The sequence below is a fragment of the Oryzias latipes genome, chromosome 6 (assembly GCF_053564925.1).
Source record: "Oryzias latipes strain Hd-rR chromosome 6, Olatipes_Hd-rR_3.1".
NCBI lineage: Eukaryota > Metazoa > Chordata > Actinopteri > Beloniformes > Adrianichthyidae > Oryzias > Oryzias latipes.
The window spans coordinates 16,385,441-16,408,742 of NC_136242.1; the positions used below are offsets into that span (position 1 = coordinate 16,385,441).

At 38.8% G+C, this 23,302-nt stretch overlaps 2 protein-coding genes and 1 long non-coding RNA gene across 9 annotated transcripts; all 3 read left to right on the plus strand.

Moving 5' to 3' along the window:
• The first annotated feature begins 125 nt into the window (after positions 1-125).
• zgc:136858 (uncharacterized) lies at positions 126-9,655 on the plus strand. Of its 3 annotated transcripts, none has more exons than XM_020703886.2 (19): positions 126-205; positions 4,082-4,183; positions 4,284-4,398; positions 4,482-4,656; positions 4,910-5,021; positions 5,278-5,384; positions 5,516-5,642; positions 5,782-5,902; positions 6,018-6,103; positions 6,313-6,449; positions 6,532-6,591; positions 6,684-6,747; positions 6,849-6,943; positions 7,036-7,164; positions 7,822-7,936; positions 8,028-8,165; positions 8,276-8,442; positions 8,528-8,610; positions 8,858-9,655. In XM_020703886.2, exons 2-19 carry the CDS (start codon positions 4,105-4,107, stop codon positions 9,066-9,068), a joined length of 2,121 nt encoding a protein of 706 aa, XP_020559545.1. In that variant the 5' UTR covers positions 126-205; positions 4,082-4,104; the 3' UTR covers positions 9,069-9,655. The 3 variants fall into 3 exon arrangements, with proteins under 3 accessions (XP_020559545.1, XP_011474247.1, XP_020559546.1); XM_011475945.4 differs by lacking the exon at positions 126-205 and adding an exon at positions 2,254-2,685; XM_020703887.3 differs by lacking the exons at positions 126-205; positions 4,082-4,183 and adding an exon at positions 2,546-2,685 and having other exon boundaries at positions 4,319-4,398.
• Positions 9,656-9,736: 81 nt separating this feature from the next.
• Positions 9,737-19,379, plus strand: cnot4a (CCR4-NOT transcription complex, subunit 4a). 5 transcript variants are annotated; one of them, XM_078948545.1, is made up of 14 exons: positions 10,153-10,171; positions 12,218-12,282; positions 12,643-12,865; positions 13,098-13,295; positions 13,551-13,637; positions 13,823-13,924; positions 14,135-14,260; positions 14,343-14,467; positions 14,549-14,755; positions 14,838-14,895; positions 14,972-15,227; positions 15,382-15,870; positions 16,155-16,400; positions 17,533-19,379. In XM_078948545.1, the coding sequence occupies exons 3-14, from the start codon at positions 12,692-12,694 to the stop codon at positions 17,859-17,861; spliced, it is 2,397 nt and encodes a 798-aa protein (XP_078804671.1). In that variant the 5' UTR covers positions 10,153-10,171; positions 12,218-12,282; positions 12,643-12,691; the 3' UTR covers positions 17,862-19,379. The 5 variants fall into 5 exon arrangements, with proteins under 5 accessions (XP_023811445.1, XP_023811448.1, XP_023811446.1 ...); XM_023955677.2 differs by lacking the exons at positions 10,153-10,171; positions 12,218-12,282 and adding an exon at positions 9,737-10,038; XM_023955680.2 differs by lacking the exons at positions 10,153-10,171; positions 12,218-12,282 and adding an exon at positions 9,737-10,038 and having other exon boundaries at positions 16,155-16,388.
• A 240-nt stretch (positions 19,380-19,619) lies between these two features.
• LOC144992434 (uncharacterized) lies at positions 19,620-21,987 on the plus strand. The gene is made up of 2 exons (XR_013656380.1): positions 19,620-19,723; positions 20,937-21,987. It is a non-coding gene; the product is annotated as an uncharacterized LOC144992434 (long non-coding RNA).
• Positions 21,988-23,302: the final 1,315 nt, after the last annotated feature.

The following is a 23,302-nucleotide window of genomic DNA, read 5'->3' on the forward strand; positions in this document are numbered from 1 at the left end:
GTCAATCTCTCCTTAAAATATCATAAAAAAACACAATTAAAAAGTTTAAAAATTAATAAATAGTGGCATAAAAACTCACACACTTGTGCATGTTCCAGAGACGTTTAGACTACAGAGATCAGCATGATTACTGTGGACTGTGCAATCAGTGTTTGAGTCAAAGTCCAGGGTTACCCGTAAATACTTTTACGTTGCATCGGGGAAGGTAAGCACTTTCTGCTTTGTGAAGAAGCTTTTTTCTTAAATAACTTCCTGTCAGAATACAATGCATTTCAGATCTTTTAATCTGATGTCATACACTTTGTGGAAATTATCTTTTATTTTTACATTTTTGACAGTTTTTCCACATTTGTTTTCTTGTTACTTTCAATTCACACAGGTCCTCATTTGTGGTGAAGTTTCACTTTACAGATAAGCCTTGTTTAGTTTTATATTTACCTTAAAGAAAATAATTTTTGGAGACTGAATTTTTCTTATTTGTAGTTTACGACAACGGTAACGCTTTAAAATAAGAATCCTAAATAAACTATTTATAAGACATTAACAAGCACTAGTAATGTTTTAGTAAGCTGCTTATAAGTACATTAATTAGCATTTGTAAATGTCTTACAACTGTCTTACAAGTTTTAATAAGGTGTTTATAAATCCATTAAAATATTCCTTAATAAACTACCTATAAGACATTAACAATCATGAGCAATGTGGTATTAAGCTCCTTAAAAAGCATATGTTAATCCTATTCACAAGCTATTTATAAATTGCTTGAAGGGGATTAATAAATATATTAACAGTTTTATTATTAACAGTTTATTGAGTGTTTTGCAGCCCCCCCAATCTAAAGTGTGACCAAACATGGGGTGATCTATACAAGCCATTTATAAATTGATTGTGGACAGTTACTGCCCCTTGGAAAGGGCAGATTCTGAGTGCAAACATTTTGAAGATTATTCAAATTTGTTTATTTCCAAATGTTATAAGGCACTAAGGCACAATCTGTAAAGGACAGTACGGGTGTCTCTTCTTTTACATTGTTGTTGTGATGTGTTGAAGAGTTTTTATATATTTGTGGCTTTGGTTAGTGTTATAAAGGTCATTCAATGTTCATATTCTGTACTTTTTGGTTCTTTGTTGCAAAACACTCAAAGCGTCTCAAACTGTCAATGAAGGTTCTTGTTCATCCAGGTGGTGTAGTCTTGAGGTTGAGTCATATCAGCTGGACTTAAAAAATGTAAGTCCAGCTTGACATGGGAACTGTTCATATATTTATTAATCCCATACAAGCAATTTATAAAAAAAATGTATAAACCTTATTGCACATTATGCCATTTTACTAGGATTCACTTTCAGGTATGCAATAAGAACTTAATTGCAAATATCTAATACATATATGTATAAAAAAAAGAAGAATTGAAATAGGAATAAGTCAGGGGGCTAAACTCTACAAGAAAATGTTGAATCTATCACATACAGACAAGGTTTTAATTGCTTTTTGCTTCTCAGAATTACAAATACTATTAATATGCTGATTTAACTCAGAAAAGAATACAATAAAACAGGGTTTTCGACCAGAGAATTTACATTTATGAATATGAAATTTGGCCAAAATGAGCAAGAGATTTAAAAGTAAACCAGAGCCCTTTTGTATATTTTTTATATTAGACATCTTTGATACAAGACATCTTTCCAGAATAAAACAAAACAAGAATCAATTGTATCAATAAAGAAATCACACATCTTCTGCCAAAACACTTTAACTTTAGGACAATACCAGAAGAGATGGATGACTTTTTTAGGGGAATTGCAGCTAAAACTACAGAGTGTATCAATGTTTAATCTAAATCTATTTTGAATAAACATTTCAGATGGGTAGATTCTGTAATCAATTTATAAATGGCTTTTAAAGATCCCCCCCCCCCTGTATTTGATCCTGCTTTAGATTGGGGGGGCTTCAAAGCACTCAATGAACTGTTAATAAGAACACTGTTCAAATGTTTATTAATCCCATACAAGCAATTTATAAAAAGCTTGTGAATAGGATTAACAAATGCTAATAAATGTCTTTATAAGTAGTTTACTAAAACATTACTGGTGCTTGTTAATGTCTTGTAAATAGTTTATTAAGGACTCTTAACAACCACATTATGCATGCACATTAACCAACGTCTCTTAGTAAATGAATGCAGCGAGGTGGTGGGGGGGACCCTGACTGGGCTTTGGGGTCCAACTTGTGAAGGAGGCCTCAAAAAAGGAGAGAACTGTGGGAATTTCAGCCAGCTAACTGGAGCAGAGATAATCCTCACAATGGCTGAATGAGAGTGTACTTTGCAGTTGGAACAGGGTGCAAAGAAACATCTTTAAACCTCCAGAACAAACTAATCAGGAAGTATTGTGGTGTACTTGGTCTTTCAAGAGAAAGTTTAAAATCCTACATTTTACTAGCAATTGCCAAAAAGAATTACTTACTTCTTTAAAAAACTGACAGTGGCTGCCAGGTTCAACATTTTTATTTTTTAGAAGTTTTTTGGCTCTTTGGCAAAAGAAGGCTCATGAAATGAAGACGCTTCAGTAAACGCTCCTCTCGCTAATAGCACATCTTTGTGGCAAACCAAATAAGCAAGATCGACCGGGACTACAACAAAAACAGCTTACCTGACTGTCAACAGCCTGGACCTGTGAGATGAAGAGGTGAAGGTGTCTCATGTTGTTTCATAGACTTTGTCAATCATGAGAAAGAACTTTATCAGCTTTATATCTTTAGTGGATTGACTTGTAGATAAAATTAGCCATCCAACATCCATCCATTGCAGTCTAATTTAAATGAAGGACTGAATTAAACTATTTCAATACAAGCATCTCTACCTTTATCCACAGATTTCCATGCATTGTTGTGATCCAAATGTGTGTTTGTGAAACATTTCTCTGCCTCTTAAATTTTCTCTCTGACAACATTTCAATAAGAAGGTATCTTGAAAGTGTGATTGAAATATTTAATTCTGTATGTGAATGTGTGCATTAAAATGTCTGGAATACAGATAAAAAAAACCTCTATGACTTGTTTGATTGTGATTGGCTGTGAAGAAAGTGAATACTTTAGCTATTGGCTCATTTTGATATTTTTGGCACAAATGGAACCTCATAAGAGTGAAGATTAATTGAAGAGTGACGTGTTTAGCGAAGAGTCAGTATCCCAGAAGATACGGTAGATCTTACTGAGTGAAATTGCCCTAAAGATTCACAATGAACGAAGTTAAGAAGGAAGATATCAAATATCATTGGAACAGGATTAGTTAGCATTTATTTGATCCAACAAAAACTAAACAGTTCATCAACTTCAGAGTTGTGGGCTCTTTGGGAATAAACCGGAATTAACCTTTGTATCACTATTGTCAAAAATTAAGAAGTCATTAATGCAAGCTCTTGTAAGTATTGCAAAAATAAAGCAAAGCAGCATTTGTAAATGAAATCTTGAGTTCTTTAAATTAAGTATTTTAAGTATTTTTACATATTTTTAATCATTTCATTTTTAAAACCTTCCACTCATTTGCCACCCTTCCAAAGTCTTCAGTCCCCCTTGTGTCCTCATATGTCCTCAAAATGTTCTAGCTCTACCAGTGCTACCATGGCTTGTTGTAAAGTAAAGTTTTATTGCCATCCGCCATTTGAGCAATCTCTGTAATCTATGTAAGCTTTCCATATGATTCTATGTTATTTTTTTCAGTTGCGAAAATTGTAGTTTGTGTATTTTGTTGGAAATAATAACTTTACTAATGTTAAGTGTTTCAATCACGGTATGTTACTTTTACGGTACTAGTTTTTGAGAATTCATTTTTTCCCCTTTGACTTTACTTGTACTTGAGAATTTTTGCAACAATAGACATATTTTGTTGAAAATCCAGGTCGATGTATGTTTTCCTTAAATACAATGCTTTTGATGACAAACCAATCTAAATGACTGAAATTATTAAACATTTAGTTTCAGGGAACAATGTATCTGTTATCAAAAACATGATTTGACCATTTGTTCTCTAAGCTGGGATTTTTTTCCAAAGCACATTTAAATGTAATGTCAATTGTTATCAAGGTTCGTAACAAAAAGTGACCAGAATGAAGATGCTAAAAAAGGTCTCAACTCTCATCCTGAGGAGAGGAATTAAAACTTCTCACAGCACATGGTCCAACAAGGGTAAATGGATCTTAGCTCACCTCTAACATTGAAATTGATCAGATGGATATTAGAGCAACTCTGTGTCACTAACAGCTTGGTCTTCTGCACTTTCATTCAGACCTATTTTTCAAAGTTCACCCATCTGTATCCCAGGCGTTAGCTGAAAACAAGCCAGTGGTTGCACTTGAAAGCACCATCATCACACATGGAATGCCTTATCCACACAATCTGAGGTGACATCTCCATGAGCTCTACTATTAGAAGTTAATGTTTAATTAAAGCAATGATAATGAAGTTGATTGATGTGTTCTTGCAGCACTGCAAATGAAGTGGAGGCCATTGTGCAAAGTGAAGGAGCCACTCCAGCCACTGTTGGTGTGATTCAGGGGAAAATTCACGTTGGACTTTCACCAAGCGATCTCGAACATCTCGCCCAATGCAGGAACGCCCTGAAGGTGTCGCGACGGGATCTGCCTTATGTCATCAGCAAAGTAAGACTTTTACTTTACTTCCTATGGAGAATTTGATTACCAGCTTGTGCTGTGTCTCTTCCATTAAAACACACTACAAACTTGTTTGAAATACAAATTGACTGTCATTGTTCAATGCCTTGACGACATTGAACATCCTGAACTAAACTGCACCAAACTGCATGAGGAGTGACTCAAGCTGTGAACTGAAACCTTGAGTTCAAACAGTGTCAGGGTTTTATGTCCAGTCCTACATTTTCAGTTTCTTTTTCAGGGTCTTTCAGGAGGAACAACTGTGTCGGCCACTATGATTGCTGCACACAGAGTGGGGATCCCTGTTTTTGTCACGGGGGGCATTGGAGGGGTTCACAGAGATGGACACAACAGTAAGCTTGGTCTCACCTTGTTGAAAAATTGTTGTGCGTAAAAGTTGCTACATCGATTTTGTGTCTTTTCACAAAAAGCTTCACTTGAATGGAACAAAGTTGTCACCAAAAGGTCAACTGATGGATAAAGTCAAAATCAATCTGACAGATTTGGAGAATTCTGTAAAATGGCAGTAACAAATTCTTGTTAAAGACTATTCTAAGGTAATAAACAGATTGAACTTTATTTTCATTGAGAAAACAATCCTTTTCTCAGGTTTGGACATCAGCGCAGACCTGACAGAGCTTGGAAGAACTCCCATAGCTGTGGTCTCTGCAGGAATCAAATCTATTCTGGACATCGGTCGCACCCTGGAGTTCCTTGTAAGAACATTTTGCTTTTTTATGTAGCTATTTCCTACAAAATAAACAGTAAATCACTATTTAAAGGGCTAACATATCACATTAATTTAGATTTATGATTCAGTTTTTTTCTTCTATTAATCTTTCCATAGGAGACTCAGGGTGTCTGTGTCGCCACGTATGGAATGACAAAGAGTTTTCCAGCGTTCTTCTCTCCACTGAGTGGATTTTCCTCTGCATACCATGTTTGTAACCCGAGTGAGGCTGCAAGTCTCATTGGTATATCAGATCATTTGTGTCCTGAATATGATAAAGACCTGGCTAATGCAATATTAGGCTTTTAATGTTTTTTAGTCAGTAAATTGTGCACAAAGGTTTTGCTTATTATTTCATCTTGACTTTTAATTTTGTTATCCAGCAAGTTCTCTTTCACTGGGTCTCCAAAATGGTGTACTGATAGCAGTGCCCATCCCTGAGGAGCATGCAGCAGCAGGCCAGCACATAGAGGAAGCCATCCAGGCTGCAGTAAGAGAGGCGAGGTGTGGAGAAGCTCCTCAATGAAGATCAGTCAAAAGCCTAATTCATTTTCATTTTCGTTGGGAAAATTTATTTGTAACAAAATAGGAAAACACTTCTTTTTTTTATTTCCCTCAGTTCCAAATGTGTCATAGGTAAAGACGTGACACCATTTATCCTTCAAAAGGTCAACGAGCTGACTCAAGGAAAGTCCCTGCAAGCCAGTATCCTTTGATCAATGTGAGATATTTAGAAGTTACAAAGAAAACATGAAACACTTGTAACAGGTTTATAGTAAAAAGGAAAAATGACTCATGTGTGATTCCTAAACTTTAGATTTTCACAATTCGTTACTGTTTTAGGCCCAAAGCTTGAGATTTTTAACCAATAATTTGTTTAAACTCCAATGTCCTTAACATCTCTTGTTTGAAAGACATGGCTCTCATTCGCAACAATGCAAAGGTTGGCAGTCAGATAGCTTGTGCACTATCAAAACAGACTGCTAAAACCTCAACAAAAATTCAAAATCAGCATCGTAGAAATCTCTCTACAAACACCAAATCAGACATTGTGAGTAGGAATTAAAACTGTACATTTTTAAGTCCTGTCCAACTCCAAAATAACTCAAACAAAAGGTGGGATTCTGTTACAGGTGGTTATTGGAGGGATAAATGTTGATTTTATTGCCAAAGGAAAGACAAAAAAAATTAACGTGAGTTTTTCGTTTATCTTAAGCATAAATGTGCAGATCTGCAGAATGAAATACATAGACTGACTTTGGAGAGTGTTTTTTATCTCATTCAGTTTGGACAGACCAACCCAGGAAGTGTGTGTCAGTCATTTGGAGGCGTAGGACGAAACATAGCTGGTTTGGGGGTTTTTTTTTCTTTCCTTTATCTAATCCTATACGTGCAGATTTTAATCAGTATAGCTGATTATTGCACCCATTCTTCCTGTGCTCTCTTCAAGACTCTCTGAGCAGACTAGGCCAGGCACCTCTGTTCATTTCAGCAACTGGATGTGATGCAAACAGTGATGCTGTGTTTAACTACTGCAAACACATGGTGTGTGGACACAGCAGGTGGTTAATCCCAAGCATGTCTAAAATCTTGTTGTTTTAACATCAAAATATGCACTTTTTTACATTTTCACTAAGAACACAAGCGGAGTGGCCAGACTGGAAGGGCACAACACAGCAACCTACTGTGTTGTGATCTCAGAGAGTGGAGAGCTGAGTTTTGGTTTAGGAGATATGGATATCCACCAGCACATCACAGAGAACTATGTAAGTCCTGCTGGCTCTGCTCACTTTTTATTTTTTATGTATTTATTTAGCTAGATTGGTTCAGGAAATTACGATTCTGTGCTTCATCCAACATAGTTTTAGGACTAGTTTTTATGAAAATGAAGACTGTGTTTCTCAATAGTAAAAAATAAAAAAGAAGCTCTTGCTTAAATATATGACTGATAATACAAATCAGTTTTAGACATAACATAGATGCAAAATGAAATTATAATTTTTTTGTGCATCCTGATCCTTGTGTTTGACAATATCCAGACACTATGTAGACTGCACTGCAAAAACAGGCCCCTGAAAAATAAGCCAAAAACGATTTTCCCAATTGGAAGATTTTCTCTACATAAGCAAAAAAAAATACCAATGGGATAGGAAAAATTATTTTAGCAAGAATTGTTTTAAGAAAAAGACGCGTTTTCTCAAACTATGATTATTTTGATGTTAAAAAAATCTTTTCTTGCAAGACAGAAAAGTAGACTACTTTTCTAAAAATAAAGGTATTTTTACTTTGTTGAGATTTCGTTTTTGCAGTGTGTATAGAATGAAGTTTAAAACCAAATTCCAGTTTTGACAATAAGCTTTGTGAAAAATACATGTGCTAATACATTTGGAATATTGTAAAACAAGCTTTTATCCTCTTGATAGGTGTCACAGTTTGAGAAGCAGGTTTCCTCAGCTGCTCTAGTGTGTCTTGATGGAAACATCCCTGTCTCCACCATCAACTATATTTGTTCTCTTGCCAAGAAGCACAACATAAATGGTACGGATGTGCAGCCATTAAAGAATATTGGGAATGGACACAAACAGAGGCTTTTGTTGATTTAATATAGCTTGAATAATCTGTGTCATAGTTTGGTATGAGCCAACAGATGTGGAAAGGGCTTCTAAGCCTTTCCTGACAGACGCATGGAAGTCTTTGTCCTATTCATCCCCAAACATGGCAGAGCTGTGCAACATGAATAAAACTCTGGGTATTGCAACGCCTGATGGTGAGCAGATCATTCAGAAGAAATAAGCCTCTCAGCCATAGATCTGCAAATTCAGTTCTTGTGAAGAATATAAATGATGTATTGGTAATTGAGGATGTGGTTTCCTCCAGTGCTGCCAACCTCTCTGAGTGAAATCCTGCATGTGGCTGTGTCTCTTTCACGCCCCCTTCTGGAGCATCTTCACTGTTTGGTGGTGACTCTTGGGTCAAATGGGGTGCTGCTGTGTGGGGAGCACAGTGCAGACTCAGTCAACCTGCAGCTGAGAAAACAGAAGAAAGTGAGCAGTTATTCATCTCAGCTATAGAGATAACTCCTGAATCAGCATGGTGGAAATATTTCTGCTGCCTTTTTGTTTTTTGCAGAAAAGGCAGCTTTGTGCAGTGCACTACCCAGCTCTAAATGTGTCCCCAGAGGAGACAGTGAATGTGTCAGGAGCCGGAGATAGGTGCAAAATATTTACTTTTTCTATTTTCAGTTCCTTTTCCTCATTCCCTTTGCTACTATGTGATATTTTGCCTAGTACTCATTAATTTAAATACCAAATCAGTCATCTTTAAAAAGAAATGTAAATATCCATTTGTTTTTCATATTCAGTAAATTAAATTCACTGGGAAAGTTTATAAATGTTTCATGTTTCTTTCTGTCATCGCAACATGTTAAAGAACTTGATCATGTCTTTGTTGTTTTTGCAGTTTTGCAGGTGCCTTGATAGCAGGAATTATCCAGGGAAAAGACACAGACGACTGTGTGCGAATGGGTCTTCTGGCTGCAAAGATGTCCCTGGCATCGCCGCACCCCATATCTCCAATGCTCAGTGTGGATTCCGTAGATCCTACAAAACTAAAACAAATGAATTGGCCAGCACCAAGTTTTTTCTGGATAGACAAGGGTGTACTTCTCTGATTGTTTAAGCCATTTATTTATTTGTTTTTAAAGTTTTAGCCTTTTAACTTTTAATAGTTAAATTTGATTGTAACTAAGTAAACTAATGCATAAAAGTGCTTTGTCCACAATGGTGTAATAAATCAGGAATCAGGAATCTTTATTGTCATTTTATCACATTGATAAATAAGGTAAATAAGGTAATAAATCAAATATGTTAAAGTTGTGGGTTATGGGTGTAAAGGACTTTAAGCAGATAGATTTCAAGTTCAAAAATGTACTTTAGCCGACACCTGCTAATATAAAACCTATATACCGGTACTCTTAAAAAAGTCAGATGAAAATGTTGCAGACATACAGTAAGTGCTATAAGTGTCTGGAAATCATGCAGCCATTTAAAACAGCACAAATAATTAAAACTAAACCTTGATGTTGAGATTTTAGAACCAGGGCTTTTGTTTGATGTTTTGTTTTATAATTATTTGAACAGCTGGGATTATGGTAATTATTATCATATTGTAAAGCAATTGGTGACTATTCTCTGTCTTTTATATTTTGGTATTGTTTTGTTGATGAATCAATTAAAAAAATCATCTACATCTTCCAAATGTTTTTACTTTTTCATTTTTTTTTATTTCGCAAAATCGGGGTTGGATCATGTTAAAGCAAAAGAAGCATGTAAACTCCATCTCCCACAAAGCATCTGTTCTATTGCGCAGGCTCAATGGCACCGAATGTTTGCCCCGCTCCCTCCTCCCTACTATAATGCTAGCTAAGATGGTGGTTTGAGCGTAATTTGTCTCAACAATACCAAGAAAAGAAAGGGGCAAAACATCTTTACAACCTTTTAATTACAGCAGAACAGCACAACTACTGTTATATTAAGTGTCCATTTAGATAAATTGTGACTTTTCTGTTAGATTGGCTTTTAGTCCCCGCCCAATTTGGTGTGACTCCTTTGGAGTGGAATCCTAAGCTAAATACGGACAGGGTAAGTAACGCTAACATTAGCCAAGACCGCTAGCTCGAGTTCCTTCCTATCTCAGTAAATAAAGGGCGGGTGTGCATGTTACGAGCTCTCGCCGACAGGAGAGTTTTGTCAAGATTTCAGAATTGCTGTCCAGGTAATATTGGTGCACTTGGAGCACTGTCAGCTGTTCACTGTACAAGCAATTTGTCTGCAGATATTAGCTTGTGTAGGCCGCAACGTTAGATAGGCTCCAAAACCTTGTACTTCTATCGTTAACTACTAGCATTCAAGCTAAACGCATAGCATTACCCAAGCTGTCATTTTTTTTCTGTCTACAGCAAACGTCATTGCCATTTATTTTTCTTTCTTTCTTTCTGTTTCGTGTCATTGCTTGATTTGTGTTTCGTGTGTTTTGTTTCTCTAGTCACGTTTACAACATAACTGGATACCCGCCAGCAGTCGAACCGGCGTTCTGTACCAATTTGTTGCTAACGTTAGCTTAGCTCAACGTTAGTCAAAAAAACATCTGTCACGATAATGTACGATCCAGAAGACAGAGCCAGTCTGTCTCCACGCAGCTAAAGTCACACGCAGGGTTATCTCTGTATTTTTCTTTAACACGGTGATGTCTGCGAAACAATCAATGATACTATATAATAAACGTCAGTAGCAGGAGGCTATCAACCAATCACCTAAAATGCTGGTGTTGCGTTAATGTAACTTAATTTTGTTTATGTTTATCAATCTGAGGTTGTAATTAAGCCCATCTGTCTTAAGCGATGCTGTCACGTAGAGACCGAGTTAACTATCCGAGTTATTCAACAGGGTTATATTCATAGAGAAACGCACCTATTTTCTCCTAAGCGTCAAACGTGACGTGTAAAACTCTGTCAAGCCACTAGAGATGTACAACACCCGCTTTGACACTTAGCTGTCGGTAGTTCTGTTTCAGCTTTTTCTAGAAACCTAGTTTTCTGACTATTAAATAGTACAGCCACTCATAGTGATTGCTGGTCTGTCCAACATCCCTCAGCATCCTTTATAGGTTGTCGTGTTTTCATCTATTTAATCCAAGTTGTGTTTTGGCATTGCCCAGAGCTCAAGGGGGATCCTTTTGTTTTGTTAGACCATCAGTTCTCTATGCTAGTTGTGTCAAAGAAACTGCAAACATTTTTCACGACTTATAATGGTACAGCACTGTTTTTTTCTCTCTCTGCCTTTCAATATCATTACATAACTTCTTGATTTTTGGTAGTTGTATTCATCTTAATGACCGCTTGTATCTCCTTTCAGATATCTTCTTCGTAGAAAAAAAGCAAACGTGTAATTTTATGCTTTATTTTTTTATATAATACTTTTATTTATTTTCATTTCAAATGTAAAAAATGTTTTTGTACAAAAAGTGATGGAAATTCATGTTGGCTAATACGTGCAGCCAAGATGCGCCTTGCTACATTGCCCGCCCATATTTTATAGGTGTCCAAGGTTGCATTTTGTTGTTGGCCGCACGTGTTATTAAACTTAAAGTTTAAACTCCCATTATCTGTCACAAACCAAGGTGTGTTAAATGTGTTCCCAAATTTGATCCATCCCCTGGAGGAGCGGAGAGCCACACTCAGGATCTGTTTGGTGGTTTAACCCTAACCACAACTGTAATCCTGACCTTAGTCCTTCCTCTGGTTCTGTATGGCCAAGACAAAAGTTTAGGGCTGACCGCACGTATTTGGAGAACTACCTGATTTACTATTTTTTTACGTGTTGGGTTTGTCATCTAGGTTTGATAACAAACTTTCTGAAAAAAAGTCACTCCCCCCTAACCTTGAACTAACTATATTTTTAATTTGCCTGTGTTTTATATGAAATGTTATTTTATATTGAAAATATTGTAGGCATCATTCACAATTATAGGGTTATGTGATTATTTTAAAAACATAATTGTCCGTTTTGCTTACAAAAGCTAGTTTTTTTTTTCTTTTCTATATTTTCTAGTTTTGGAGCTTTCGTTTTAAACTATTCATGACTTTTTTGACATTTTTCTAAATGTATTTAAAGGTTGAATAATGTTTAAAAATAACTGATATACCCATGTCCTGTTGATTTAGTTCAGCTCCTTTTTTAACTGAATAAATCAACGTTGTGCTTCTATTTCCTTTTTTGTAAATGTTTAATTTTGACTTTGTTTCCATTCTTTTCCCTTAAGGAGTCACCTCAGCAAATCAGCTTTTTTGTTTCCATATATAATAACTATTTGAAGATCTGAAAAAGGTCAGTTTCTATGATGCTGACATATTATCAAATTTGAAGTACTACATGTATATGTAGCTCATGTGTCAGCAGGTTCTCTAGCTTTGGAACTGACGATAAACTAGGAACAGCTCTGAAGCAGCCCTATGCAGTTTATCTGTAGCACCAAAAACTTCAGTGAAATATATACGTTCATTTTGTCCATTCGAAAAATATTTTTTATTATTCTATTTGTTTCACTTATGAACTGCTTGAAGTTTTCTTCTGTTTACATCAAATTATACACCAGTCATGTTTACAGCAAATAGTTTGCTCACCTTTGATTTATTACTGCTTATAAGGACCGTATTTGCCTAAAATCATTTTTATTTATTTTTGCAGCCCTGTGCTCTGTGACCAGCCTCAGTGCCCACTTGTGCTACACCGTAGGATGTCCCACAGCCCCGAAATAAAGGACGACCCCATGGAGTGCCCTCTTTGCATGGAGCCACTAGAAATTGATGATGTCAATTTCTTTCCTTGCACCTGTGGCTATCAAATCTGCCGCTTCTGTTGGCACCGCATCCGCACAGATGAGAATGGCCTCTGCCCGGCCTGCAGAAAGGTGATACAAAGCCCTGAGTTTATTACAAACAAACAAAAAAAGGTTTTTGTCTGCACTCGTTTGGCAAAACAGTTGTGTTGAGATGCTTTATTTTACTCCACTCCTAGTCTTTAAATACACTGATCAATTCATTTTGTCCTTACAGTCCAACCGTAGTTAAATCTTTGACATTTAAGCTTAAAAATGTGAATATTTTTCTTTCTTTTAACTTTTTTTTTTTTTTTTTGTGTAGCCATATCCAGAGGACCCTGCAGTGTACAAGCCTCTGTCACAGGAGGAGATCCAGAGGATAAAGAATGAAAAGAAGCAGAAACAGAACGAGAAAAAGCAGAAGGTGACAGAAAATCGCAAGCATCTGGCCAGTGTCAGAGTGGTTCAGAGGAACCTGGTTTTTGTGGTGGGGCTCTCGCAGCGACTCGCTGACCCTGAGGTGAGTACTGCATTGCAGTTTACAAAGTCGCAGATTTTTCCTACCTTTGCCACTGGGAGGTTGCACTCTTGGGGATTTGCTTGGTGGGAATCACGTGGTTGCAGCAACAAAAACAAAATGCTTATACCTAGTTTTTGGAAACGGTAAAAGAATATGCTCTTTGAGGGAGAATCTCATCTACATTTAGTTAGAAATTACTATTTTTATCCTTATTAGAAAATATTTAGATTTTACAGTTTTGTATTTTCCTTACAGGTCCTAAAACGTCCTGAATATTTCGGGAGGTTTGGGAAAATCCATAAAGTGGTTATCAACAATAGTACATCTTATGCAGGTTCACAGGTAAGTTCAAAACATTTAAAGTATTTACAGATAAAACAGTGGTTTTATTGGTGTAGCTTTTACTGGAAAAAAGAAAAAAAAGATCAGAACCACAGTTTGTTGATATTGAACTTGAGTTTGGCTTGTGTGCACAGAGATCTATGGGAAGTCTGTTTAACCTGTATTGTTTGCTCTTTGCTTTTCAGGGGCCCAGTGCCAGCGCTTATGTCACCTACATCCGCTCTGAAGATGCTCTAAGAGCAATACAGTGTGTCAACAATGTGGTTGTAGATGGCAGAACACTTAAGGTAAGAAGTTTAGCTCCTCTGTTTTTTTTTTTTTCTCATGTATTTTCAAGCTTATTTTCTGACACTAATCTGTTGCAAATACAATCAAACTTTTGTTTGACTTTTAATTTTAAATCTGTGTTAAGTCATTAAAAAATTAGATTTTGTTTTTTTTTTTAGAAATGAACTATGCCTTATCATTAAAGTTTCTATCTTGTTTTTCTGTTACAGGCTTCTTTAGGAACAACAAAGTACTGCAGTTACTTCCTCAAAAGTATGCAATGTCCAAAACCTGATTGTATGTATCTACATGAACTTGGGGATGAAGCGGCTAGCTTTACTAAGGAGGAGATGCAGGTAAAGCTGTTCTTGTGTTGTTTGTTGGAAAGTCGAAGCTGCTCTTGTTCTTCATTTGATGTGAATGTGGAACCTCTTATAGGCTGGGAAACATCAAGAGTATGAACAGAAACTCCTCCAAGACCTCTATAAAATTAACCCAGGCTTTCTACAACCTCCAAGTTGTGGAACAGAAAAGTCAAAGAATAAACCCAACTCCACACAGAGGTCCGTTCAACGTGCTTGTCTGTATTCTAATCCTCAATGAATCAAAATGTGTGACGTATTTGTTTCCCTTATTTCCAACAGAAGCAACAGTAGTAATGGTAAAGATGGGTGGCCAACACTTTCAGGACATAGCAAGCTGCCAAATGGGCTTTCAGAAGATCGCAAGTCTCCTCCGCTTCTAGATTATCTAGATCAAGAAGCTAACAATTCAGATGGGCTAGAAACAGAGTTGGGCCCTGGCCAGCTTACGGCCATGTCCCCCTTTCCCTCCAACTGTGATAGCAACAGGTAAGACAGGCCTCCTCAATGAAAAATAATATTAAATCCTCAGAAAATATTTAAACTCTTTTCTTTTTCTTTTAATCTGCAGTCCAAATGATAAGCCTTCAGAATCAATTGGTATGGTCAATGGAGATACTATACAACAGGTAAAACCACCATCAAACATCAAATCCTCGAGATATGAAGCCAAGCGTTCTCACTTTTCCGGCTTTGAATTTTTAGATTCCCACCAGTGACTCCCCCTCCCCTCCCCCGGGTCTAACTAAGCCCGTGTTGGTGGTGCCCATAAGCATGTCGGACCTCCCGGCCCGCTCGCCCTTTGAGGGTGCATCCGCTGAGTCTCAGTCCCTCTTTTCAGACAACAGCAACTTCAAACATCCCAACCCCCTCCCTGCCGGACTGCCCCCTTTCCCCAGCTCCCCCCGCAGCAGTTCTGATTGGCCCATGGCGCCTGAACCACAGAGCATCTTCACATCAGGTATTCATTCATCTAAATATACTGTAAATCTTCTTTAACAGATGAGCCTGGGGAAGTGTATCATTTGTGTTTAGTCGTATGTGGAGCCGTTACAGGAGCCATGTTGGTTAATGTTGGTGTTCTTCTAAAGTCTTCCTTCTCCTTTTTCTTGCAGACACAATACCAGTGTCTTCTTCTACAGACTGGCAGGCAGCCTTCGGTTTTGGCTCCTCCACCAAGCAGCAAGACGACGACCTAGGCTTCGATCCGTTCGACGTCACCCGCAAGGCTTTGGCCGACTTGATAGAGAAGGAGCTGTCGGTGCAAGATCAGAGCCCCCTGTCCCCCGGGCCCCTCACCCAGGGGGCCAACCACGGTCCAAACATGCTACAACCCAACCCCAGCAGTTCCCACCACTTCCCCAGTGGCCTGCCACGCTTTCATCAGCTTCATCACAGACCCATGTTCAGCTTCCCCAGCAGTCACAACAGCCAGGCCAATCAGCAGCAGCCCCCATCTGCCAGACACCCCTGGATGGGCTTACCCCCACGAAATAACATCACACACTTGAACCACTCAGCTGGAGCTGCCTCACATAGTAACTTCTTGGACCTGAATCTGCCCCTTCAGCACAACACAGGGCTAGGAGGGATCCCCATCTCAGGTACCTGACACTCGGGTCACCTTGGCAGGTTCTTTGTGTGCAGTGAAAGCTGTGTATGTTAAAACACAGTAGATGTGCTGCATGAGGAAGTTATTTAATATCACAACAAATGAGCTTTGCCTGTAGCCTGGAGATACTTGTTTTGATCAGTGTGTATTGATTTTTACAGAGTGCAGACAGACATATTGGTAGTTGCAGTTCTGCACTTAATCACTTTGTGTCGACAATGTTCTGTCGCTTAAAGATCTGGTGGTCTAACTCCTCTGCTTCCTGTCTCTCTGCAGAAAACAGCGGCTCTATAGACGGCTTAAATGTGAAAGAGTGGCAGGACGGCCTCAGAGCTCTTCTACCCAATATCAATATCAACTTCGGCGGCCTCCCCAACTCCTCCTCCTCTTCATCCTCTTCGTCCTCCAACAGTGTTAACCACATCGGTGGGCCTCCGGGGCCAGCAGGCATTTCACACAGTCTGAGCTGGGACGGCACAGCCAGCTGGATGGATCCGGCCATCATCACAGGTAGAAATAGCTGTAGGTGTCTTCTTCAGTCAATTCTTTTTTTTTTTTTTTTCTCTGAAAAGTTGTTTTCATTTCCAACTTGAAGTCTTTAAATAAACACAATAAATTGTATTGTATTTAAAATGAGCATAATTAGCAAAACAGTTGTGACTTTAGCCTAAATTATAAACTAATGTTCTTTTGTTTATTGTGCTAGTTGCATTCTAAAAATAACCGGCGCCTCCCTACTGCACAGTAGTCATCTTTATTTTTTACAATTATTATAGATAATTTAAGGCTGTGAAACTCCTTACTACACACTTCATGATCTTTCCTCAGACATTTTTACACGTTTCTCTTTTGTTGAAACTCTCAAAGTTCAAGCCTTTGTAGAAATATGAGTCCAGTATTATAGAATGAAACCAAAGCTCATCTTTGCATTCTGAACACACTCTGGACAGGAGACGAGGCACGGAGGAGATTGATTGACATTAGTCTGCAGCCAATCAGGGTGCAGAACACAATGCACTGTAAACATAAAAAAAGTGAAATACTGCACAAAAAAATCACAAAACTGCAAGACAAGAACTGCGTTCTAGCGTTGGGCCACTGTAGAACCTTATTGTAGAGCAGATAACTGTGAGGCAAATAGATGCCACCCCCTCCCTCCAGCTTCAATACATTATATTATACTTCTGGTAAGAAGAAGGCCGTTCACTTTCTCTTGTATTTACAGATGTTGCTCATTTTTGGGGGGTGTCATTAGCGTACAGTCTTCCCTCGTTTTCCCTGGTTTTGTTCTATAAATAACCCGGATAGGTAAAGGCCACGATGTTTTTTAAGGCTGTAAAACCTCTCACTATGCACTTTATAAACTTTTCTCGGACAGGCTTCAACATTTTCACTTTGCTCTCTTGTTGAATCTCTCAAAGTTGAAAATTAAATCCACTTTTATTAAATTAAAACAAAGGTCTGCTCGCAATCAAAGATTTGTGTAAATGTGACAAATTGAACACATTCTGTGCAGTGAAAGAAGTATTCACCCTGTTAGGGGAACAATTTGGATGTTTTCAGCATTTTACCAGTTTGAAGAATTTCTCTGTTGAACTGCCGTCATGATCGCTCTGATGGTCTCCTCTCAATCCCCTTTGCCCTCCTCCCTCAGGCATCCCAGCCTCAGCAGGCAACAGTTTAGACTGTCTCCAAGACGACAACCCACCCCACTGGCTCAAGTCCCTGCAGACACTCACAGACATGGACGGCCCCGCCAGCTCAGCCGTGCCCCCTCCCCAGCCCCTTCACAGCAACCTCCTCGACGGTCACCTCCCCCTCCACCACAGAGCCGCCAGCGGCTGGGCTCCCTACCTGCCAACTCCCACAGCCAACCCAGTCAGCCAGTACCACTCCCCCCCACCAGGCTTCCAGACCGCCTTCAGACCCCCAGGACAGCCCGTCACAGAGCTACTACAGAGTGCGGCTGTGGATCGCCACTGAGCACAGACTGCAGCAGACACCCATCCATTCCCCCCACCACCACGATCTACCCACCGATTCTGTAACCCCCCCCCCCCCCCCCCCCCCCTCCCAATGCAAAACACACCAATCTGCAGAGAACGAAAATTAACAAAGTAACAAACTTGCTTTCTTCTTTTCTCTTCCTCCTTCCTTCGTGTCGACTCTGAAACCCTGTTTGTTTTTTGTTTTATGGCACACAAATAATCCCTACCCTCCGTCTGCTGCCATCACCACTCCTTAGGCATAGTTTTGGGCATAACACGGGATTCAATGTGTAGCTTAGTGTCATCAGAGAGCGCAAGAATCGGAATAGCGTGAAGTGCCCAGTGGTAACACAAATTAACTCCTCAAACTGGCAAGGAAACAATTAGCAGAGTGGAGGTCTCTTTAAAAAACAACAACTGATGATTAAGCATGAAAACATTTTTTTTTTTTGGAAAGTTGAAGTCAGGGTTAGTTTTCAAGACAAGAAGCAAGCTGTGAATCTGCTCTTTGAAGCTTTTCCCCAAAGATCGTCGTCATCCCCACTCTAAAAAGAGACTGTGAAACGGTTCGAACTTACAGATGTGGTATAAACTCAATGACGTAAAAGAAATCAGAGAAGTTGGCACTTTTTTTCTTTCAAATAAAATCAAGAGAAGTTCAGATTTAGCTTGAGGGTGAATAGAAGGCAACACCAATCAGTGGAGGGCGCAGGCTATGCATTGGCTCCCTGTTCAGTAGGTGTACAAATGGCCTGCCTGGAAGGCCACTTTGCTCATACTCCCTGTAGTGTGGGGCTTCCACTTGCCCCATCCAGCTGGAGGGAGATTTCTTTTTTGGTTGCTGAACCTCTGTATCAGAGGGTGGAGCACAAACCTCAACCACAGGGAGCCACGGCGGTGGGAGATCTGGCACAAAACCACTAGGAGCCCTAGGGTTAGACTCACTCACAGTGCCACTGTGTGGCACCTCCGGTAGTTAGCCCTAACATGGACAGCCTCTGCATCGATGGGACGGTGACTGATTGAGAGAAGATATCTGCCAGCTAAATGGGGTTAACGGTTCACGAGGCCTTAAAAAAAAAGGTGAGAAAAAGCTGGAGGCGTGTCTGTGACTGCTGAAAAAATATGCAAGCCTGTATGTGACTTCGGCAGCTGAATGCGAGCGCGCATCCCAACAGAAGACGATACCAAGTACTGTAGAAAGGAATCAAATGAGATCATTTGCTAGCAAATCCTTCCTCTGACCTCCACCATCCCTTTTATTCTTGTTTCTTTTCTTTACAAAGTCTTAACTCTGATTCCTGTTGACACTCCCCCCCCCCCCCTTAACAGTATTTCACAAAAATGAACAAAGTCGTCCAGCAGAGAAACCAACAGAGTCATACAGTGGGTTTTAACATATTTTGCGAGGAAAAAAATAAAAAAACAACAACTCGGAGGCGCTTAAAGAACGTGAACTTTCCTCTGCAGGTCTGAATAAATGAACCTTAAATAAACTGAAAACTCAGCTACAGTTTTGTCTGCTCTTCTGTTTGCACCACCAGATTCTGTTTATTCACTGACGAACAAGCTAATAACAAACCTTCATTTTACAGAACTCAACAACTGGAGGGTTTGGTCCTGGGAGATCACAGAAGACTTGTATTCTGTTCTCATATCCTCCACTAGGGGGCACTTGACTAGGGAAGGTCGCTGGTTCAGTCAGATTTCAAGTCATTCACACGTGACGTTAATGACAGACCGTTGAAGATGCATGCATGCGATTTAGCAACATTTAATATGCTCTGTCACATTTATAAATGCACATTTTTTACAGTTGCACTGCAGAGATGGAGGATTTATACCTGGAGAAAATAGGTTTGTCCTTTTTATTCTCAGATGAAATCATTTTACTTTATTAATTTCATTTCTATAAAGATTTTTTTTTTAAATTTTCTAATGCAGAAACACATATGGTGCCAAGTTTTTGTGTATTGCCATTTATTTGTTTTTATTCTTAAATTATATTGTTGAATGAGTTATTTTTTTTTGTGCTGGTTTGCACAATTACACCCTCCTCTCCAACATGATCAGTTTTTAGCATTAAATCTATACATTGATTTAAATCGGCTTAAAGAGACAAAAACAGGCAGCGGTGAGGTGAAATTCTTTCAGTGTTTACAAGGTAACCACAAAGTAAACATGCTTGGCTGAACAGTTAAAGTAAAGTACAGTTAAACAGAGGATAAAATGAAACCTGTTGAGACAGTGGGTAAAAAAAACAAAACGAATTTATCTGTCAGTGATTCTGCTAGTTCTGCTATTCAAAAGAGATCATTTGTACCCCACCAGATGAGATCTTCCATGGAACTTCTGGTGCAGAGATTGCCATGGATCTCGTTTTTCCAATAATTGCTCCAACAGCTGATCTCTACTTTTCAAGCTGCTTGCTTATTGTTGATTGGTTCATACATGTGAGGTCTACAACCTGGTTGCTGGTGTCCTTAGACAGCTTTTTGGTCTTGGGGAAACAGTTGCAGTCTGACTAAGGGTGCGGACAGGCGTCTTTTATACAGATAACCAGTTCAAGCAGGTGACATTAATACAGGTAACCAGTGGAGGATAGAATAACTTCCTAAAGAAGAATTAACTGCTCTGTTAAGGATGGAATTCCGGCTTTTTTATTGAAGATAAGTGCTTATTTTTTACTCCATTTATACAAAAAATCAGTCAATGTGATTTCCTGGATTTTTAATTATTTATTATTTTGAAGTGTTGAACATTACAGACCTCTCATCTTTTTAAGTGGGATGACCTGCAGAATCTGTAACTGTCAAACACTTTTTTTTATCCCAGAGTGTAACAGATCAACATTAAAGCATGGCAGAAATGCTATCATGCTGTGGGATTGCTGAGTGATGGATACAAAATTTGTGAGAAACGTTGGCACAGAGTGTCAGAAAACATAATCTTGAAGAAATCACGATACTAAGACCAGAACAATTGTTCCAATAGGAACAGTTTAGAAATGCATAGCTGCCCTTTAAACGACATAAATGATGACTTTAATTCTGCCGAAATGTCGTCTCAGCATCTGTCCAGGTGTAATCGGACATGCAGATGAAACAGACACCCTGGGATGGTTGGAGCTGCTTCAGGCTGAGTGTGCTGAGGAGGCACCAGCAGTTGAAGGTGAGCGTGTAAATAATGCAGGCAGGAAGCAGATTCCGGGCCTGTGACAGTGAGTCAGCAAGAACCCGAGGGTGGGTGGGGGTTGGAGGAGCCGCTTTGCTGAGAGTTGCCCCACGCCACCGTACACTCATGCAGACTACACTGTGCTGTAACATAATGGAGCAATCTGGGTGATGATGCATGCCTGACGCTTACAAGAATAGCATCTGTTTCTTCTCCACAGCCACGGGAAATCACAGCCCTGTGAGAGACTCTGGTGGGGCAAAAACTGACACGGAAAGCTGCCAGATTTTGCAATTAATACTTAGATTTTTAAAATCATTTTCATTAAAGTGCTCATACTTGGGGAAATAGGAAGCACGCCATCTGTCAAGATACATTCAAAATGATAGCTGATCTGGTCTTTTGAACCTTTGAAAACATAAAAGTAGAAATGTACACGCCATAATCTGCCGGATTGCAAAACTACTTTGCCTGTATTTGCTTGATTTGTCACTTTTTTTTTGTTACCAGGATGCATTTGTTGATGGCCACCATTCTGTTCCACTGCTAGTCTAAAATTTTAAAGAATCTTAGTATCCTAATTTATATTTCCTTTAAAAATATAAATATTTAAAAAATTTGGATGACAAAATATGCCAAACTTCCAAAAGAAATTAGCTTCCACCTGATTGTAAAGCTTAAAAGCTTGCTTGCATTGAGTCTAATTAGCAGCTCATTCAAATTCAAACTTTATTTATAAAGCACTGTTCATGCAGCAGCAACACAAAGTGCTTTACAGTTTTCAAGCAGTTTAAAATAAAATTATAAAAGACACAGAATCTATTCAGGTCTTGCAAAAGTGTGTTTTTCCAGAACATGTTGTATCTTTAAATTCTGATCGTGTCTGTACTGATTTATTAAAGGAAATCTGAGTGAATAAATGTGAACAAGCAGCCTTGAACCAAAAACCAGGTGTTTTATCGCAATTTCACAGCGATCCACAGAGATGTCCTCTGCAGGGGTTCAGTCTGCTAAACTGCTGAAGCTTTGCTTTCCTCAAGGACTGCAGCTACAGAAAGAAGGCGCGTGCAGAGGGCAAAGGAGCCGCAGTGCCAGGACTGAAATGGAACACTTTATTTATTCTGAAAAGCAAGGATAGATTATGATTATGACATCCACCACAACAGCAGATTCCAGATCTGAACGCTTGAAGAAGGGGGGGGGGGCTCAGGAAACCTAAAATGCAGAATTCTTTTTCTAAAGTGCTTTATGGAAAAAAGTGATGCAAAAGACAGATAAGCACAGATTCTGTAAAATGGTGTTTGGCACTTTGACCTTGCAATGATCTGCCATAATGGCTGTTTTCTTTTAGCATTACATTTTTCTTTGCATTTTTCTAAAAAAAAGTCCATGTGGGACAGGCAAAAAAAGCAAAATCAGAATCCATGTGGTTGACATGTGGCATGGTTATGATAGGCAGCGGTATGTACACATAGTTTCCTGGTCCTGGGCAGGCTGCCAGCATGGAAAACCTGCAGGGACTGCTATCAGCAGAAAACACTCTCCATTTGTCAGCTCGTTTGACGGCCTCTCTCACCAGTAGGGCTTCTTGCACTGCAAAAAATGACAATATTAACAAGACGTTCACTCTCAGGGCATGCCTTTAAAACACCAGAGCACACGTTTAATCACTTACTCAGCTGGATGATTTGACTATTGTGCATTTATTAAGCCAAACAATTTTGTGGTTTTACCATCTAACTTTAAAGCTAGACATTTCTTAGTTAAATATTTATAAGTTAATTATGGATAATCGAGTTAGTTTGTAGGCAAAGATCAATATCCTTCCAGATTGTGACACAACCACTACAATTTTCAAATATGATCTTTTTTGCTTCAAACTGCAAAGAAAGATGACAAACGAGGTTAACCCATCATTGTTGTGCACTCAGCTATTTGACAGCACTTGGAGAGGAGGCTGCTTATCTAAAAGGTTCAATTAAAAGGACATTTTTTGCAGCGTGCACAACTCTCAGCTGACCTACACAATCCTTTACTGTAAATTCCACAAGCAGCTCAGTTAATGTGTGCTAGCCAGTAAAGCTGAAATCCTCCTCCATGGCAGTACAATGTGTACTTGCTCTGCTATGGTCTGCATGTGCTGTACCACAGAGATGTATGTCGAACACAGAGCTGCTTCCTTTAAGATTTGAAGATGTTCTTTCCTTCAAATAATCTGTAACTGATTTGAATAGATTTCTTTTATTGTTTATTAATAAAAAG

Coding starts and splice junctions, on each gene's coding strand:
- cnot4a (XM_023955677.2), top strand. CDS start 12,692: ATGTCCCACAGCCCCGAAATAAAGGACGACCCCATGGAGTGCCCTCTT. Junction 14,756..14,837: donor TCCAACTGTGATAGCAACAG/GTAAGACAGGCC, acceptor TTTAATCTGCAG/TCCAAATGATAAGCCTTCAG. Junction 16,401..17,532: donor CATCACAGGTAGAAATAGCT/GTAGGTGTCTTC, acceptor CTCCTCCCTCAG/GCATCCCAGCCTCAGCAGGC.
- zgc:136858 (XM_020703886.2), top strand. CDS start 4,105: ATGAAGATGCTAAAAAAGGTCTCAACTCTCATCCTGAGGAGAGGAATT. Junction 4,399..4,481: donor CCTTATCCACACAATCTGAG/GTGACATCTCCA, acceptor GTGTTCTTGCAG/CACTGCAAATGAAGTGGAGG. Junction 5,903..6,017: donor GCTGCAGTAAGAGAGGCGAG/GTGTGGAGAAGC, acceptor TATTTCCCTCAG/TTCCAAATGTGTCATAGGTA.